Source organism: Coenobita brevimanus, chromosome 18 (genome assembly GCF_032717465.1).
Source record: "Coenobita brevimanus isolate Jiangsu-jjx chromosome 18, ASM3271746v2, whole genome shotgun sequence".
Taxonomy (NCBI): domain Eukaryota; kingdom Metazoa; phylum Arthropoda; class Malacostraca; order Decapoda; family Coenobitidae; genus Coenobita; species Coenobita brevimanus.
In genome coordinates this window covers 2,772,411-2,793,691 of record NC_136971.1, presented here as the reverse complement: position 1 = coordinate 2,793,691, position 21,281 = coordinate 2,772,411, and the positions used below count along the sequence as shown (strand labels likewise).

The 21,281-nt window shown below is 39.8% G+C and overlaps 1 protein-coding gene across 1 annotated transcript in view; it reads right to left on the bottom strand.

Moving 5' to 3' along the window:
- The window catches only part of LanB1 (laminin subunit beta-1), a 179,607-nt gene that overhangs the window by 39,734 nt on the left and 118,592 nt on the right, over window positions 1-21,281 (bottom strand). Inside the window, exons 17-23 of the mRNA XM_080266111.1 lie at window positions 18,758-18,878; window positions 15,435-15,562; window positions 12,789-12,984; window positions 11,725-11,922; window positions 11,032-11,209; window positions 6,367-6,530; window positions 4,293-4,517 (exon numbers count right to left, since the gene is read on the bottom strand). Of these exons, the coding sequence (XP_080122237.1) occupies window positions 4,293-4,517; window positions 6,367-6,530; window positions 11,032-11,209; window positions 11,725-11,922; window positions 12,789-12,984; window positions 15,435-15,562; window positions 18,758-18,878 (1,210 nt within the window). The remainder of the gene's footprint in view (window positions 1-4,292; window positions 4,518-6,366; window positions 6,531-11,031; window positions 11,210-11,724; window positions 11,923-12,788; window positions 12,985-15,434; window positions 15,563-18,757; window positions 18,879-21,281) is intronic.

Below are 21,281 nucleotides of genomic sequence, written 5' to 3'. Positions count from 1 at the left end.
AAGATTTTCTCTGAAAAAGGGAAATGAGAATAGTACTGAGGGGAAATTAATGATTATGGAGAAAAGTGGCTAGTGGAGTTCCACAGTGCTCAGTGCTGGCACCAATTATGCTTTTAGCAAATATAAATGACACTGACAGCAACACTGGAAATGGAAGCTATCTATGTTTGTTAATGATGAAAAAATACCAAGGAGAATTACAAACACAGACTCTTGCAGAGAGCTAGAAGAAGAATTAAATAAGCTTCATGAATGGGGCAATAGATGGAAAACAGAATTTAATGTGGACAAATGTCATGTAATTAAGTTTGGTAAGAGTGGAAAAAGACAAGACTGGGATTATAAACTGGGAAGTTCAACCCTACACATATCAGAAAAGGAGAAGGGCCTATGAGTGATAATAAATAACAGACTATCCCCGGTTGACCACATCAATGAGAATGTATGGAACATGTATACACTGCTTGCTAATGTGAGAATACCATTCACATATATAAATGAAGACATGCTGAGAAAGATAATCACATCGTTCATTAGACGAACTCTGGAGAATGCATCAGTAGTCTGGAATCCACATCTCAAAAAACACATAGATAAGACTGAAAAGGTACAAAGGCCACTACAAGATGGGTACCAAATTATGGGATCTGCTATGAATGATGACTAGAATAATTAAACCTACCATAAGAGAGAAAGAAAACAGAAGACATGATTATGCTACATAAATGCATCACAAGGAAAGAAAAGATGGGTATAAATGAGTATATAACCTATGGGGAAGCAACAACATGAGGAAACTGCAAAAAAATGCATAAAAAAAGAGAGGTGATAAAGATGTATGGAAATTCAGTTTACCAAACAGGGCAACTGATCAGTGGAATGCACTACCAAATGAAAGTGTGCCAAAACTCTTCATACATTTAAGGATATAAACGATAAAAATAGTTAAATAAACGGGACAGGTAAGGGCACTCACCATCCACTCACTTGATGTAGTGCTGCACTAGGATGACTGCTCTCTCCTCTCTTCCTTCATTCCTCTTCTGTCTTTCCTTCATTCTTTCCTTGTCCTTCTGTCTATGGGTGACCCTACACTGTGTGACAAGCCAAATGGTTTCCTGTACACCAGGAAACCATTTATTATGTTGGGTGATAACCATACAACCAAATTATGGCTCCAGGTGTATTACTGGGTGATTAAAGCACTCCAATCGGATTGAGCCTGGGCAGGACAACATCCATTTTTTTAAATTTTTTTCTAGGCAAGGAAGAAGGAAACACAGGCCAGGAGCCCACAAACTGTTCCTTCCAAGAAAAAAAACAAAAACAATACAAAAAAGAGCCAAATTCAAGATCCGTTCATTTTGAGATGTCTGGACACACTGCGTTTGAAAGCCTGGAAATCACAGGAAGTTGGAAATACAGACAGAGGGAGAAAGTTCCAGAGCTGACCTGTTGCATAAATGAAGGAGTGGGAGTAATGGAACTCTTGCATTAGAGAGTTGGACAGAAACGGGATGAGAGTTTGTTGCTAGAAGGGCGTTGTGTCCGACATTGAGGTGGATGGATGCAAGGAGACATTTCTGAGGAGCAGTGACCACTGAAGTAGCAATAGAAAAGAGATAATGATGCAACAGTGCAGCGAAGAGACAGAGGTTGAAGGGAGCCAGTGAGAGGAGAAGAGTTAATGAGACGAAAAGCCTTTGACTCCACCCAATTGAGAAGAGCTGTATGTAGGGAGCCTCCCCACACATGAGAGTTGTACTCTACACAGGGGCAAATATAACCCAGGTATAAAGTCAACAACTGTGCAGAGGTAAAGAAACTGTGGAGTCGGCTTAGCACACCTAATCTCTTTGAAGCAGATTTTACATGAGATGTAATATGAGCTTTTCAAGATAAGTCCCGAGAAAATGAAACCCCAAGTACAGTATGTTTAAGGATGATGCAGAATTAAGCAGGATATTATTAAACATTAGTGGGAACTCCTGTGGAAGATTTGTCGGGTTGATATATGTAAGAACTGAGTCTTTGATGCATTAAAAACAACAAGATTACTTTTACCCCAGTCAGAGATATGAACCAAGTCAGGCATTAGGTATGGCATAGCCTCATCCCTAGTTTGTTGAAGTAGCTGCCGAGATGGAAGTTGCAGGAACCATGTGGAAAGGTGAAGGGTGGAGACTCAGCATATGAGTGGCTAGGGTTAGATGTGCAGCTTAGAAGATCATCGATGAAAAAAGGAAGAGAGTGAGGCTGGTTACTGTCATCTTAAATGCCAGGGCCAACTTGCCTAGCCCTAGGCTCCTATGTTCCTCATGAGGTGACACAGGATTTGATAATGATGATGAAGATGAAGAACAATTACTGTGGGTAAGAACACACACACACACACCCTTACATTAACACATTTCACTCATGTCCTGACAGAAGAGGTGATGTTGCACAGATATGTTTTTAGCAGTCAGTGGAGCAGTGTATTGGATGGCTGTGTACACATGAAGATGCGAGAGGCATCAGCCTTAAGCATTTGCTTATGGCCATGAGTAAATGTTAACTAACAATTTTCTCCCAGCACTGAGCACTGCATTCCATATATCTTATTCCTCTCTAATCAACAGAATATTCTACATTCTTATACAGTACTACCTTGTGTACTTCATAGTGCTATGAATAAAACAGTTTATGTAACACCAGCAAGAGAACCAGCTAGTCGTGACACTGAAACTTGCACATAGCTGTACATGTGTGTCATGCCTGGCAGCATTCAGCTGAGTCAATGTTGCCATATGTTGATGTTTTTCCAAGTAACAAAACTTTTATGCTACTATCACGATCATGTACACACTTCATCATTACTTTGGTGATGGTGGAGTAAAATATATGCAAATTCATTTGTTCAGCAGAGAACAAATATTAAAACGGTAAGCTTATGTAACTGTTAGTTCTGCCGCAATACTCAACTTCATCATGAAGAGAACGTTAATATAAATGTGCTGGTTGGCTGACTTTTCAAACTGGGGGGTTAAATATATCCCTTTTCCCTTGTACAAGCTCAAGCTCTTTCATACATGACACGAATTGTGTTGTTTTCTTCCAACTGATGTTACCAACAAAATTTCACATTCCTTTTTTTCCCCCCCAATATCACACAATTTTAAGTATGTGATTAACAAGCTTAATACTGTACATTCTCCTCACTCTGCCCTTGGGTGGGAAAGGAGGTCCAGGTGATAATGATGATGATGATGAATACTGTACAGATGACATCCAGAGGCAGAGTTAGGCAGAACAAAGAAAGAGGATAAGCAGACCTAACCAAGCATAAGGAGGGAGAGGTGAGACGCATACATGAAAATATAAAACAGAAAATGTTAGGGAGAACAAACTCACCAGAGAGTAGCAGGAAAATTTCTTGATACAGTAAATCCTCTGTGATTTGTGGCTCACATTGCGGGCATAGGAGGAGATACTGTACTAATTTACACCATCACCTTTGCCTGACTCCCATTCCATTCCTCACCCAGCTTTCCATTATCCTCCTGCTTCTTTTTTGGGATAGGACATCCCTGGTGTGCTTGGCATATGGAGGTGCCATTGAAAAATGCCAACTGAAGACAGGAAGCAGGCATGACATGAAGAATGGCTTGGATGATGAAGCGTGCCAAGTGGTTACAGTAGCGGAGGGACAGGGCAGAGCAGTGGTCTTGGGGGAGGGTGGGGAGGGGGATGAGATACATGAGGAAATAAGAGTATGGAATGTACTGAAGTGGAAGGATATACATAATTAATGCTGAACATAAAGAAAATTAAAGACAGGGACATACAGGTAAAAAATTATAAAGAAAATTGCCAAATTTGGAAACATCAAAAGCAGCAATTTCTTTATATGACTTACAGCAGTGTTTGGCTGGCAAGGCTCCCACCAAATGGCTCAGATTTCAAATTTTGGGCTTCCTGTGGATTTCCTGTGGATTTTGTTTTTAAAATGGCCCCCACTCGCTGTGACAGATAATGTCATATGCCTGGTTTTGCAGCATCGGACACGAGAGCTTACTGTATAAATAAATAAGCATCACATTGTGAAGACTGATGATATAATCATATCACCCTCTTTCACCCTGCAGCAGGGTTGGGAGTGATTCAGTGAAGGAACAGAATGGTTTGTTTATACCTAGTGGGTTACTCAATAAAGAAGGGATCAGTACAATAAATGCACGTAGCCAGCATCTGTACAGCCAACTAGGTATAAATGAATAACAACAGTCTGAGGAATATGGCATGAAACTAACCTCTGCACTCCTGATTCAGAGCATCCCCATAATATCCTGGCTTGCAGCGCTCACAGTGGAAACCAAATGTGCTATAAAGGCATTGCTCACACTCGCCAGTGCGTGGATTACAATTCCCATGCCGTGATATATCAATATTATTGCTACAGTCACATGGCTGGCATCTTCCTCCAGGTATCTCAGGATTTCCAAAGTAGTTGTCGGCGCACACATCACATCGTGACCCTGAAATGTACAGCAATGAATTCCTGTTCTCAACAGCACAAAAACAGCTAACCTCAGGTTAATTAGTAGTAGTAGTAGTAATAGTAATAGTAGTGGTAGTAGTAGTGGCAGCAGCAGCAGCACTACTACTACTACTAGTAGTAGTGGTAGCCCCAATTTCACCAGAAACATATACCTGGTGGGCTGAAGGAAGAAACTGCCCTTGTCTGGCAGCCCACCATTCTCCTTTATATATATATATATATATATATATATATATATATATATACATATACAGTATATACATACATATACATATATATAAATATATATATATATATATACAGTATATATATATATATATATATATATATATATATATATATATATATATATATATATATATATATATATACACACAACACAGGTATACCCCAGTTTAACAACATAATTGGTTAGGTAAAATCCCATCGTTAGGCGGGTATTGTATATCAGGGTACTTTTAACATGTAATGTGGAGCATTTACCAGCCTTGGGTTTCCCCCAAAACCAAGCCCAAAACCCTCCAAAATGAGCCCAAAAACAAGTTTTAAGCCGATCTAAATGGCCTAACAGCTGTCAAGGAGGCTAACCTATGCCTAACACCTGTAAATAACTCAATAAAAAACAACAAATAAAATCTGAAAATTGTCAAATATGTCTATCTATCTATTGCCAGACGCCATAATCCCATTTGGGGTGGCCACAAACAAATCGCCTCCATGTCGTTCTGTCTCCCGCCATTTCACTGCCCTGCTCCCAACTCACACCCCCCTCTCTCAAATACCTCTCCACCCTATCCCTCCATCTCATTCTCGGCCTCCCCCTCCCTCTTCCCCCCTCCACCTCACTCACATACACTCTCTTCGTCAGTCTTTCACCCTCCATCCTCTCCACATGGCCAAACCACCTCAGTGTGTTCCTCATAACGCTTCCTATCACATCCACATGCATACCACAACGCTCCATTATATCCTCATTCGTCAGCCTGTCTCTCCATGTGACTCCACAGGCTCCTCTTAAATAACTCATTTCCACTGCTCTCACTCTTGACTTGTGTCCTTCCAACAACATCCAAGCTTCACTTCCATACGTTAGAGTTGGTATCACAATACTGCCATGTAGTAACTTTTTCACTTCCATGCTCACTTCCCTGTTTCTTATCACTGCTTTCAAAGAACCAGCAACATTTCTTCCCTGCTGTACTCTTTCAAGCACTTCACCCTCCAAACCTCCATCCTTACTCATCACACTACCCAAGTACTTAAATGTACTCACATTTTCCAATTCCTCACCATCCAACCTCGCTGTACATTCACTGACTTCACCTCTCTCAAAGACCATCACTTTACTCTTCCCTACGTTCACCTTTAGATTCCATTTCTTACACACTCTCTCAAACTCATCCACCAAGCCTTGCAGCTCCCCTTCGTCTTCACTCAACAACACAGTATCATCTGGAAACAACAGTACAAGGAGTTTCCAAACACTATCCTCTCTCACCAGGGCCACTCCAACATCCACTACCCTACCTTGTACCTCTTTTATTACCCCATCCATGTACAGATAAATAAATATCTCAAATTATTTTATTTGAACTAACTTTTCATATACTGTACTGGACAAAAAGATCATGAGTTTCCTGATCACAACAGCAATATAATATTTTCAGTATTTATTCTTAATGCATGAAGGAAGGAACCAAAGGCTAGCCCACAAGACTGTTCCTTCCTACGAGGAGGGGGGGGGGTGGAAGGCTGCCTGGACACACTGAAAGTTCCAGGAAATACAAACAGAAGAATACGGTTCCAGTTCCATTTCATGTACTAACCTGCATATCCTTCTTCACATTCACATACAACGTCCTTAGTTGCTGAATCAAGTGAGCATCGGTCAGCAAAGCTGTGTCCAGAGTCAGCAGTCCCAGGACATGGACATGGACGACATGCTATGCCTACAGACAACCTTGGATCACCATAGAAACCCTCGATACAGCTTGAAATAGAAAAGAGAAGACAGAACATCAGCTATTTATTATCAAATAAAAGTTAAGAATTATAAATGCAGACTATATAGCACAAAAATCTACAAAAAGAATATTTATATAATTTCAGTAACCACAGATAACATTTTACTTGCACCTACTGATGCTTACTTGTAAGATCAATAATGTATGCTCCTCTTAGCTGTATGCATGGTGATATATTGCAATAGTTGGATATAGTAATAGTACAGCTGCACATCCACTGTAAAATATACTGTGTGTGGGGTGGCAGTGTGTTACAGTGTGTGAGTGGTAGATTAATAACCCATGGGGATGAAGTAATAACCAGATAGAAAGAATATCTTGAAAGCCTGATGAATGGGAATAGAGAGAGCAGACCCACTGTAAACATAATTGGTTTGGGGATTAGCAAAGAAAGAACGCAGTGCCAGGAAACGTGATCCTCGCACAAGTGAAGAATGGAGTGAAGCAGCTGAAAAACGGGAAGGCAGCTGGGGATGATGAGGTGTATGCAGAGATGATAAGTGTAGTGAAGACAGTGGAGTGAAGTACTTGTTGGAGATATGTAAGATGGCCTGGATAAGTGAAACTGTGCCAGCAGAGTGGAAAAAGGCTGTGATTGTACCTCTGTACAAAAATAAAGGTGAGCGAAGTGAGTGCAAGAATTATTGTGGCGTAAGTTTACTGAGTGTGGAAGGGAAGGTATATGGAACAATTAATATGGAGAGAGTAAGGGAGATATCAGAAATCCTGGTGAGTGATGAACAGGGTGGCTTTAGGAGTGGCAAAGGATGTGTGGATCCAATATTTGCAGTGAGACAGATAGTGCAGATGGCTTGTGAAGACTATAAGGTGTTTATGGCATTCATGGATCCGGAAAAAGCATACAACAAAGTAGACAGAGAACGATTGTGGAAGGCTTTGTGCATGTACGGTGTAGATGGTAAGCTGCTAGGTGCCGTCAAGAGTTTTTATAATGGTAGTGAAGCACGTGTAAGGGTAACTGGGCATCTAAGTGCATGGTTCACGATCGGTGTCAGCGTGCAAGAAGGTTGTGTGGTCCACAAGGTTGTTCAATATAGAAATGGATGGGGAGATGAAAGAAGTAAAAACATGAGTAATGGAGAGGGGGATGGTGTTGGTAATGCATGGCGATGGATGGAATATCTCAAATTTGTTGTATGCTGATGATGCAGCACTACCTGCAAATACCAGACATGAATTTGGTAGAATAGTGCAGAATTTTTGCTGATGTCTGTGAACGTTGTGTCTTGACAGTAAATGCAGCAAAGAATAAAATGATGGTTACTGAAAGAGAAGGTGACTCCCAGTGTGATGTTACAGTGAATACTGAGAGACTGGAACTGGTGAGAGAGTTCAAACACCTGGGAACAGTGATAGAAAAGAGAGGAAAATGTGCAGAAGAAGTGGAAAGTAGAGTAACACAATGAAGGAAAGTAGATGGTGCAATGAAGGCCTTGATAAGAAACAGAGGTTTGAGTGTTGCAGATGCATGAGACTTACATGAAGAAGTGTTAGTGCCAACTTTAACATATGGATGTGAGACTATGGTGTGGCATGAAAATGAAAAAGCAAGAGTGAGAGCAGTGGAAATGGGACTGCTGAGGAATTTATGTGGAGTACAGAGAGTGGATAGGATACGAAATAATGTGATTCGTGAAAGATGTGGCTTGAGGAAGTCTGTGGACACCAGAATTGAAGAGAGTGTACTGAGATGGTATGGTCATGTGGAGAGAATGGATAACAACAGAGTGGTGAAAAAGGTAAATCTAGTGAATCTGAAGAAGAAAGAAGGCAAGGTAGGCCAAGGTGAAGGTGGAGGGATATAGTGAATGAGTGTGTGAGGAGGAGAGGTTTGCAAGTCAGTAAGGCTAGGGGACTGACAAGAGACTGAGCTGGCTGGATGATATTGTGAGGAGACGTGCATGATCAGGGATTTGGCACCCCTTTTTAACATGACAGTGTCCAGAATGATTCTTATCAGATAAATTTATGTGAAGCTACAGAACGTGGTGAATGTTTTTGGCGTATCAGATTGAGCAAGGATTCTGGGGGGTTTGAAAGGCGAGTGAATGGAAGCATGGCCCAGTGGATTGGGCAAATATGGGCTCTCTGGACATTGTTATTCTTCACCCTGCCCTAGGGTGAGAAAGGAGGTCCAGATGATGATGATGATGACAAAGAGCAGCCACAAGATGGGTGCCAAGCCTGAGAGATCTTAGCAATGAAGAAAGACTTGATAAGCGACAATTACCAACATTAGACAAGAAAGAAGACAAAGGGGCAAATAGATTCATGCTATAAAAATGTGTCGAAGGAAAAGAAAAGATTGACATTAATGAATATACAGTACCTACACAGTCATCTTCACAAGGACACAGCAAGAAATTATATAAGAAAAGTTTAAAGAAAGACATGAGAAAATTCAGCTATCCAAACAGGGCAATAGATCAGTGGAACATATTAACAGTATTATGAGCTGGGACACAACAAATTTGACTTAATCCTGTAAAAATACAATTAGATAAGCACACACACACACACACACACACACACACACACACACACACACACACGTAGAAAGGAAGAAAGGAACTTTGAAAAAGGCATAACAGACAAATGTGAGGATGAATCCAAACTGTTTTGTAGATCTGTCAATGGCAAACTGAAACAAAAGGAAGGAATCATCAAACTGAAAGTAGAAGGACAGGTCTATTAAGATGCAGCAAGGCAAGCTGAAATAATGAACAAATGTTTCCAATCAGTTTTCACTAATGAAAGGGAGTTTGAGGATGTTAGGGAGTGACTACAAATGTAGTGATAAAAGATATAAAAGTGGAAGTACAGGAAGTGTATAAATTACCAGAAACTCAAGATGTAAGGAAAGCCCCAGGACCAGATGGAATCTCTAACTGGGTAGTGAAGGAATGCAGAGAACAACTGGCAGATAAGATTCATGGTTTAATTGTGTGTTCTCTGGAAGAGGGGAAAGTGCCTCAAGAATGGAAGAAGGCAATTGTGGTACCAATTTATAAATGAGGAAACAAGGAAGAACCCCCGAATTATAGACGAGTGTCCCTAACCAGCATGGTTGCAAAATTGTGGGAGAGAATCCTGAAAAATAGATGGATAAAAAATCTGGAAGACATGAATATTTTGGCTGAAAGTCAGTTTGGATTCAGAAGTGGAAGGTCATAAGTTTCCAACTTGTTGAGCTTTTACTCAAGAGCAACTGACGTGCTACAGGAAAGAGACGGTTGAGTGGATTCTGAGTATTTAGATTTGGAGAAGGTACCAAATAAGAAACTAATGGGGAAACTAGAGCATATAAGAGGACTGAAGGGAAACCTCCTGCAGTGGATGAGAGACTTTTTGAGAGACAGGCAAATGAGGATAGTAATAAAGGACAGGATGCCTGGATGGACAGAAGTAACAAGTGGAGTACCACAGAACTCGGTGTTGGCGCCAGTAATGTTCTTGATTTACATAAATGATATGGTAGATGGAGTGAACAGTATGCAAGTCTGTTTGCTGATGATGCAAAGATCTTGAGGAAGGCAGAGGTTGAGGAAGACCGTAAAATGCTGCAGGAGGATCTGGATAGGATACATGATTGGAGCCGGATGTGGGAAATGAAATTCAATGCAAAGAAATGTAAAAGTACCAAGAGGCCATCACCGAATTATTTGATGGGTAATGAACCAATCACAAAAGCGAGAGAAGAGAAAGATTTGGGAGTGCTGGTCGGTCCAGTATAGTTTGTCACCTGAAAAACATATTAAAAAGACAGTTAGAGAGATGTATAAACTATAAACTGACATAAGAGTAGCAGTTCATTACACAGATGAGGAGATGATGAAAAAATTGATAATGGCCATGATCGACCCCAGGTTAGAATATGCAGCAGTAGTGTGGTCCCACACATAAAGAAAGATATAAACAAGATTGAGAGAATATAAAGAACAGCAACCAAGATGGTCGCCAGTCTGACAGATGTCGTACAGAGAGAAGCTGGAAAAGCTGGATTTGCCTTCCTTAGAGAAAAGGAGAGAGAGGAGTGACATGATTGCAGTGTTCAGGACCATGATGGGAGTAGATAAAATTGACAGAGAAGACCTGTTTGTATGGGCTAAGAGAGTAACAAGAGGACATGCAATGAAACTGCAGAAGCCAAGCTGCTTGAAGGATATCAAGAAATATAGTTTTCCTTATAGATGCATAGACCTGTGGAATAGCCTGAACAAAGAAGTCATCCAGTCTAAAAACTTAAACGAGTTTAAAGCAAAGTTTAACTTACCATGAGTGTAGCTCATTTCCTGTTTATCACAATTAGGTAAATACACACATTCACACACACATGCATCTGTGCACAATGGGAGTGTGGAAGTTCTGGCCTTCTCCTAAGGATGCTTAACAGTAAACCATTAGCAAAATAATATCATACGTATACTGAACTTTTTACCAACTCACACAGCACAGTTTGGTCCAGTGGTGTTGTCACGACACTCATGACAGGAACCAGTGTATGAGTCACAGGTATCAGCATGACCATGACATTCACATCGCTGGCAATTCTGGAAGTTCCAGAAACCTGGCTGACACTCTCCACACTGACGACCATATGTGTTCGGTCGGCACTTGCACTGACCTGTAGTTAGTGAGCAATAGTATAAAAAATAATATGTTACTTATGAAAAGTGGAAACAATGACATTAATGGAATAAGAAAATTATCATCAAGATAGAAAAAAATGAAACTGCACTTCTTACTCTAATCATCCAATGTGCAGGACTGGTATATTTACAGATACAGTAATCACATGTTTATAATTGTATCAGAACCACACGGCATCGTGCACTCCACTTCAGGGTGATGTTTTCTGTGTGACTGTATATGAAATCCTGAGCCTATTCACTTTTAGGGAGAAGATTGAGAATGAATTATTTGGAAAAGGACTTAGGTGTACTGAACTGTGCAGAAACAACTTGTCAAAAACAGCCTTTCCAATGACAGATTCTGGCCCTGACACCCTGAAAGGAAAGGCAAAATGAACATACAAAGAAACAGAAAATTGGAAACAATACTTTAAAAAATGGAAGCAATACTTAAAAAAAAAAAAATTGATAATAATAATTCAGTACTCCAACATAGAAGAAATCATACCAGTCTGCTGGTCACAGAAGTTGTCAAGAGAACCATCTGGGCTACAATCACACAACTTGCATCCTTCTGGACCAAAACCATAAGTGCCTGGAGCACAGCGATCGCACCGTCGCCCAGCCACATTGGGTTTACAATCACACTGACCACCAAGCTGGTCACAGATACTACTGTAACTCCCTGTGCCATCACACTGACATGCTGTAAAAACAATAAAATTATAGTATAGTTTGAACATGCTTGCATAAGTACTGAGTACTTAAAAAAAAAAAAAATAAAAATAAAATCAACGCACAATACAGTTTCATCCATCCATCCATCATCCAATCCTACATTGCCCCACGAGGAGCGTAGGAGCCCGGGGCTAGGCAGTTGGTCCTGACATTTAAGATGAGAGTGAACAATACAATATCTATCTATCTATCTCTATCTATAGCCCGATGGCCTAATCCCGCAAAGGGTGGCCGCAGACAAAACGCCTCCAAGTCGCTCTGTCACCCACCATTTGACTACCCTCCCCCCAACTCACCCCCCCTCCCTCATATACCTCTCAACTCCATCCCTCCATCTCATCCTCGGTCTACCTCTCCCTCTCCCTCCCTCCACTTCACCTACATACACCCTCTTAGTCAGTCTTTCATTCTCCATTCTCTTCACATGTCCAAACCACCTCAGTGTATTTCTCCTAATCTTCTCAACCACATCCACATCCACCCCACAGCGTTCCTTCACTTCTTCATTCGTCAACCTGTCCCTCCACGTCACTCCTCATGCTCCTCTCAAGTAACTCATTTCCACTGCTCTCACTCTTGACTTGTTCCCCTCTTGCAAGGTCCATGCCTATCAATAATGTAGTATATATTTTACTGAACATGCACTGTGATTTCCTAAAAGAAATTTAACAAAGAACATTAAGTAGATTTACCTTAAATATATTCATAACCCAATTTTCCATCACTAAGATCATGAAATGGTGAGTATGACCACACAGCAAGAAAACGATAACAAGGACACACAAAGAGTAAAAATCACCATCAAAACTGAGCAATCAATGAACATAAACTTACAAAATGCCTGGCCATATACATAGAAGCCAATACTGTCAAGGTGGTTTTCTTTGCAGAGTTCAGGAACAGTCGCAAGATTCTGGCCATCATAAAAGTTTCGGCTGCACTGATACTGCTCATACTCATAACGAAGTGCATCAAGTTCAGGGGATCCAGCATAAATGTCAAGTTTTTCAGCCCTTGGGATAAGCATAATCTGAAAAGAAACCACATATTACACTCCACATTTCGAAAATAACACTTTATCAACAGAAAAGATAAAAGTTCATTACAGTAATACAGTGATCCCTAGGTTATCACGCATGACGAGTACCGAACATGATGCGTGATAACGAAGGCACTGAACCTATGGGATTTACCCTAATTGGTATCAGGCATCCCAAGTGAAAGCCCAAATTTTCCCTTTTACAGTAATTTAGACCCACTAAATACAAGTGGCCATGTGGAGAGGATGGTGAATGAGAGACTAACAAGGGGGATGTATATGAGTGAGGTGAGAGGGGGAGAGGGAAAGGAAGGCCAAGGATGAGATGGAGGGATGGCATGGAGAGAGATATATAAGAGAGGGGTGTGTGAGCTTGGGGGAGGACAGCGAAATTGCAGGGGACAGGGTGGCATGGAGGCAATTCATTTGTGGCCACCTCTTAGGGGATTAAGGTGTCTGGCAATAGATAGATAGATAGATAAATACAGTACGATCGCCCAAACAAGAGATGACTTCCTTTCTTTAACTTTCGGACAAAATTCCCTAGGTCTGGCAAAGTTCACTTGACTGAGAGTTAGGTGATCGAAACAATCTTTGCCTGCCCTGCAAACATTATTCATGGTGTAACAATATTAATCTTGCAAAGATATTAGTTATGTTTAGGATTTATTACTATTCTTTTTGGTCAATAACAATAATTAAATAAAAGGCGACATCTGACATGTTTCCACTCGTCACGACACATGCCAGTAGTGTTACCAATATAGCAATTTTCCCACTAAATTTAGAGATCTTAAAAGCAATCTAGCTGGTAAAAATTTAAATATTTTCTGTATATCTGGTGTTGGTGGTAGGTGGTGGCAACCATCATCCACTCACTTGATGTAGTGCTGCCTATTTCTTCTTTAGCCTTTATCATTCTTTTTCTGTGCCTGCCCTCCTCTCTTCTTGTTTCTCCCATCTTTCCTGTCACTTCTTATTGCTTTTCTTTCCTTTACAGGTGGCTTTACATTGACTGACAAGCCAAATGGTTTCCTGTAAGCCAAGAAACCATTTACAATGCTGGGTGGTAACCATCTAACCAAACCATACGCGCTCCCTACATGTCAGCAAGTGAGTTGGTGGAGGGTTAGTGCCCCTCCCCGTAAAACAAACAACTCAAAGTCAAAGGCCACCCCTTACGGGATTGTGGCGTCTGGCAATAGATAGATATCTGGTGTTCTTTTAAAGTCCTGTCTAATGTTTTTTTCCTTAATGTCTCTCAGTCTGGAGGATTTTTACCACTTTTGAGACCAATCTAGCGGATTTCTAAAATTTTCCTTTGGCAACACTGCACGCCAGGCCTTAGGTAAGTCAGTCATTATCATGCCGTGGATGGAAATGGATGTCCCGGCCTTTGTCACGATCCCCCTTCCCCCTTTTTATACAATCCTTTTTGTCTTTAGCTCTCTTCATTGTAGCACTCTTGCTTTTGACTATCACCCACTCTCTCTTCAGCTCTTTCATGACACTGCCCTACATATTTATTTACATGTTGGATTTTCATCATGTGAATAAAAATGACCAATTTTCCCCCAATAAGTGCACTGCTTTCACTTTCACTAACTTAAATGACACCAGCAGATTAATTTGCTTCTTAATACCAACACAGGTGGTTAGGGGTTGTTCTTGGGCACATGCAATAATCTGTCTGTCTTGGTCTTGTGTTATGCTACGAGGGGCTCCATTTGGCAAATTTTCTATGTTCTACTCTCTCTACATCGCTTATCTGTCCGTTAACTGTCCCCTACTTGATGTTCAGCTGCTGGGATATCTGTCTTGCTGGAAGCTTTGCTAAATAAAAAGCAATAATCTGCTTGCGCTGACATGCTGTAGTATCGTGTTGATGATCTTGCTTACAGCACTCACAGGCAGGGTTCCCACTTAATCACGGGTTTTCCCGCGTAAATATCATCCCACATAGAGAATTAAATGTGTCTAATAATATATTTTTGGATGTTTATTTTGCTGATTTGATGGCACTCGTGATTTCAACATCACCATTATCTGTGGGTTTTATTTTGTGAGACATTTTTCCTTCAGTATTGTTGATTTAGGATTTATAATAAGTATTAGGAGGGTTTCTCCGCATTTTAACCCTGAAACCATTGAGTAATGCGAGATACTGTAATTCCACTTTATATAAATAAGGGATGACGACACAGTATGTATAGCTCACATCAGCCTACATACGGCAAACCAAAGCAAGGGAGAAGGCAGGAGGAATGTTTAGATTTTCTGGGTGGTGAATCCAAATTGTGCAATCTGTGGATTTTCCCCTCGCAACTGGTGTGAGAGTATAAATCAATATCACCTGTAACAGATACTCAAAGCAAACTAGGTCATGCAAGAAAAGGACTTACTGTAAAAGGAAGAAAGTTGAAAAACACCGCTTATCTTACCGAATCTATAAGAACAGATGCTGATGGATGATCTGTATGAGCATTAGACCTTCTAAAGTCAATGCGGACTTTGTATCTCTTTCCAGATTCTAAACATACTGGCGGGAAGAGGGTAACCTGGCGACGACCTGCAAAAGAAAATATAAATGATCAATCCTGATGTCAGCTGGTCATCTGTGGAAACTTTTTCCCCTATTAAGAAGTGTCCTATGTGAAAGCAGTAAATTTATACCTTTTAGGCATAATTGGCATTATTAAAGGTGGGGGATCTGACCACAAAATGATGGTTTGATGGTTCCAAGTGTTTTTCAAACCTTGGAACTAACTTTCTTTTTGTTAGTCAATGGTCCCATATATAGGACAACTCTCTCCTTTTGTTGGTTAATGATCCCTTATATAGACTTATGTAAAATACTACTTCATCTGACATGACACCAGGGATGGGGTCAAATACAAGTGACCAAATATATATGCTGATACAAGTACACTATTTTGTTTATGCAAATACAAATACAAATATTGATTTTACTGTATTTCCAAGTACAAATGAAAAAACAAATACGTGATTATTATGCATGACTGTATTTCCAGCAAATACAGTAAACCCTCGATATAACGAACTAACTGGGGGGAGGGGTGGGTCACTGCATCTGAAAGTTTGCTTTACACAAGGGGTTTGTTATTTCTGAGGGATTACCGAACTCTATGACACTCTTTGCTTACTTTGAGGAATAGACTTCACTGATTCCACTGGCACTGATAATCAGAATCACTGATGTCAAGTTTATTGCTTCTTGCCCTGCCCTAATCTACATGCTCTTCCCAACACATTACACATAAAAAATCAACATTATTTCACAGCCTACCTCTAATATCACATCATCTCTAATGCACCCACTCTTCGTAAGCACTGCACAAGATGAAGTTACTTCTCACACCTTTGTTGCAAACTGGACATGGTCACACTCCCTATGTTTTATCAGTACCACCACCAGCCCTCAATGTCATCACTTTTGTTTTATCAAAAACAAGTCATCAGCAAACATCATCTCTCATTAGTGTCCATTTCTGAAGTCATATGGGAGAGCTTCAAGCACCATAGGAGTTCTTTTCTCCAACTTTCTACTCTTAAAACTTTCATGAATGTCTATTAATCTATGTAACCCAGACATTTCATAACAGTACCACTTCTGCTGTCCTCACTCTTTTTACTTTTCAAACTCATGCCAAACCACCATACCAATGACCTATACTTATATAATAATGTGGGCCCAAAAACACCTTCATGCAATGCTCCTGCAGCCTCCATAATAAGTTCAGTGTTTACATCAAGGCTTGCTTAGAACCAGCTACCTTTCTTCCTTGAGGCACTCTGCTCTCCACTTCTCTTCATTTACCCCTCTCTACTATTACTGTGCTGAAGTGCAGACAGAACCTGACAGATGGAACCCAAACTTACTTCAATCACCTCCCTATCATTATTACCAAACCAGAATTATCACAATCACTTACACATAGGACAAGAAAGTAAACTGAACAAAGTTGATGGAAAAAATATAGCAACACAGCACACTAAACAACACATAGAACATGAACACTGTCATGCATATAATGAAATTTTGCGAGTTAATAGGTAACATGTACAAACACCATATGCTACGAGGCAAAAGAAGCCACCGCAACCCAAACTTTACACAGCAGATTCCTCATCTCATAAAGAAACACAACTCACTCAAACACAAATCCTCTCCTCCATATGCATAAGACATCATCAGAGAGAGAGAGAGAGAGAAAAAAAAACAAAGTATGGTTGGATGTGAAGGTGTGAATGATGGAGTGTCAGAGTCTAGCAATAGGCATGACACAGGCAGAAGGGATTGGGAGTGTGTCAGAATGAAGGAAAGGCAGCTTCTTTATCATGGCCATTAGTTTCCTTGTCATTTCATTCTTCATATCAATATTCCACATAAATAAAGTTTGAAATAATTCAGAAATAAATATTTTCTTGCATGATCATCCCATAGCTGGCCCTCATAAGGAAAGATGAACTCATCTGAATCCTTCAAACTCCGTCTGCTTCCTTTCCTGATACTTATATATAGCTCCAAATCTGCAAAACATGTTATTTTCCGTATAATATTTTGTATATACTTTACATCTACTGTGTGCACACCATGCCTTAACCTACTAAAAAATCTTTGATTGTTTCAGTACATCCATGTTGCACCTAACCTGAATCAAGTCTAACACCCTTACCCAAATGAAAAATAGACACTGTCCATCTAAATTATATAAGCAGCTATATTTCATATGGATGTGACATGCATACACATACTTTCTATGCCAAGTATTTTTGCCTATATGGAGAGGAAATATCAAAATCCTGTAATCTGATTGTGATAATGGGGCTTGCCAGTCCAGTAATACCCTGGAGCTACAATGTAAACAAGCACACTCTTGCCACAACTACCAAAACACACCAACCACTGTACTATTTATCAGTGCTGGTAACTGTATATACATTAAGCTATAAAAAAAAAAATATTAATAAATAAATAAATAAAAACTCAGTGGCTCAAAACATCTTTGCATTCTTCTCAGTCTTTAGTTTTTGGCACCTAACATTCTTGGGCAATGGATGTCTGAAGTATGTAGTCTCTCCCTACTGGTGCCGCCAGTAGGAAACAGTTGAGTGTAAATGTACAAAGTTTAACATCTAGTAATGGTTCTAACAGCAATGAGTTTATCATTTATATATATTTTTTTCTCTCTCTCTCTCTTAAGGCTCCCTTCAATTACTTTCAAGACTTCATTATCACCATATTTTATGAGGATTCTGGTGTGCTGTCCACATCAAGTACTTTGTTTCACTCACTCTCTTGGCCCCTTCAGCCTGGGCACCAAGCATCTCTTATTTAAGTTGGGCTGATGTCAGAAGATTTTATTGAGCTTTAGTAAGATATCCTTGAATTTTAAAGGTAAAAAGAAAAAAAAAAAAAAAATCTCACTAGCCTTTTCATCCTGCATAAGAATTATCTGACTTTATATTGGCCAATGCAAGATTATCTTATTGAGCTCTGGTATGACATCCCTGGGGTATATGGAGCAACCTCTTCACTGCGATTTTTCTCTTAATCATCTGGTGGCAGGAAGAATAAAATAAACAACCTAAAGTGGTTAATGGAAACTATTCTAAACCCCTTCACATCAAGGCATCTCTAACAAACTATATGAACTTATCTGGTGAATAAGGTGACAAAATAAAAAAGGTGTCACTGCACTGGAAGGTTTCATCTCCATCTTTGTAACTATAGTGTACTTACTGCTGGGTAAATTGATGACCATCTGATCATCTGTGGGTCTGGTGTTGGCACAAGGACCATTGGGGTCTAAAGGGCCTGGTCGTTCAATAGTCACCATCACATTATCCCAACTGCCCTGAAACTGTAAAAGAATCAATCATATACTGGCAGTCCTCATTATAAATCTGAGATGTGTTCCAAAATGTCAATTTTTTTCATAAAATGGTACTGTAAACAGAACCTGCAAATTATCTTTAATTCTTTGGATCCAGTGAAGTTATTTCATTTCATTCCTGCTTTCACCATTCAATTTTATTCATCTTTGGACAACCTTGAGTACTGCAGGAGCTAATGAAGGCTACATCTGACTCCTTCAGTTTGAAAATTCTCTCTAAAGCCACACACAGTTTTCTGATGGCAGCTATATCAAATATCAATTTATGTCATTGAAGTGCAATGCTTAAAGTCAGGGTTGTGGTTAAAGTCAAAATAAACAGGCAATATGATCATTCATTACTTAAAGTACAACAACTTTGCATTAGACATGATTCTGGTTCAAGACTGAGGGATTTGCACATGCACGCGTATGCGTGTGTGTGCGCACGCGCACACACACACACACACACACACACACACAATCTTACTTCAAAACAACTTTTATATTGAATAAAGAGCAACTTTACATGAAGAAATGGTGTTCACTCATTTCTTTATTGAATAATCCCTTGAAATCCTTGGTAATCTTCTCCCCCCCCCCCACATCCACAACACTGTCTCCGAAACCATTCCCTTAACCCCTAGGCTGCAGCGGCCCTAAACATTTCCTATGTCCATGGTGTGGGAAAATCGGTTTTAAAAATCGTGTTTTCACCATGTGTTTTGAACCAATTATACCTAACGAAACATGGTAACATTTCAGTCAGACAAAGTTAACACTCAACACTAACAATTCATCACCCACTCATCAAGCATCAGCATGCAGTAGGCATGAAAAATGACCGAAGAGTTCACAATATTTCATGTGGCTCTTCCAGAATGTGCAACACAGTCTACCAATCGGCATTTCTGGAATGCTATAGGCAATCAAGGGGTTAACGAATCACAAAGGATATCTGTGATTATTATGGTCCCAATTCCATTTAAAAAAGGAGGGGGGGATAATCACACTATCCAGGCACAGAATTTAGGTAAATTGAGGTGGGTGCTGGAGAACTCCATATCTTAATGGCATTTCAGTGAATTTCACATGGAAGGATACCTATGTTGTGTGAATGAAAAACTATCACAAAGAAAAACTAAGAGCAGGTGTAAATCTGAGAAGCTATCAATAAGAGTGCAGTTGACCAAAAAAATAAGAAAGCAATGAAGGTGAAATCCAGGATGAAAGAAAGAACTGAAGTATATGTAATGTAGTCAGTCAATTATGGTGTGGTCAAATAAAATGAGGAGGAATGGACAATTATATAACGACATACTGCCTAGGTTTGTCTTCACAAATGCGTTAAAGTGCTACACAGGAATACAGTTGCTTCCCAACTTACAAACTTAATTGGCCCTGAAACTTCCTTTGTGCTCTGCAAGTTAGTTTGTAACTAAAAAAGTTTTAGTCGAAATTCACGAATGAATCTATACCTCTAGATCTGGAACCTTCCATTTCGGTGGGTTGCAGCCACAAACCCTTCCTATGAGGCTCCCTTAAGAGTGTGTGCATCCGTGCGTGCATGTGTGTGTATGTATTACCTAATTATATCTTTACACAAACGAGTCAAGCTCGTACTGTCCCATCTATTAAACCATTTTTATCATACATATCCCAAAATTTATGAATAGTTTTGGCACACACTGTTTCATTCAGTAGTGCATTCCACCGATCAACTGCCCTATTTGGGAAACTGAATTTCCTTAAGTCTTTGTTACCTCTCTTTTTTTATGCGGTTTTATGCGGTGTCCTCTTGCTGATGCCTCCCCATAGGATATATATTCATTGATGTCTATTTTCTCTTTCCCCAAGATGCATTTATATAGTATAATCATGTCTCCTCTTTTCCTTCTCTCTTGTAATGTTGGTAGGTCCAGTTTTCTAGCCTTTCTTCACAGCTTGGATTCTTTAAGCTTGGTACCCATTTTGTAGCTGCCCTTTGTACTTATTCAATTTTATTTATGTGTTTTTTGAGATGAGGATTCCATACTACTGATGCATACTCCAGGGTCGGTCTGATGAATGATGCTATTATCTTTCTCACCAAGTCTTCATTTATATATGTGAATGCTATTCTTATGTAAGCAAGAAGTGTATACATGTTACATACCTTCTCACTCATGTGGTCACCCAGAGATAGTCTGTTACTGATAATTACTTCTAGGTCCTTCTCCATTTCTGATATGTGTAGGGTTGAACATCCTAATTTATAATCCCAATCTGTTCTTTTTCCACTTTTACCAAACTTAATTACATGACACTTGTCCACATTAAATTCCATTTGCCATTTATTGCACCATTCATGAAGCTCATTTAAAGTTCTTGTAGCTCTGTAAGAATCTGTGT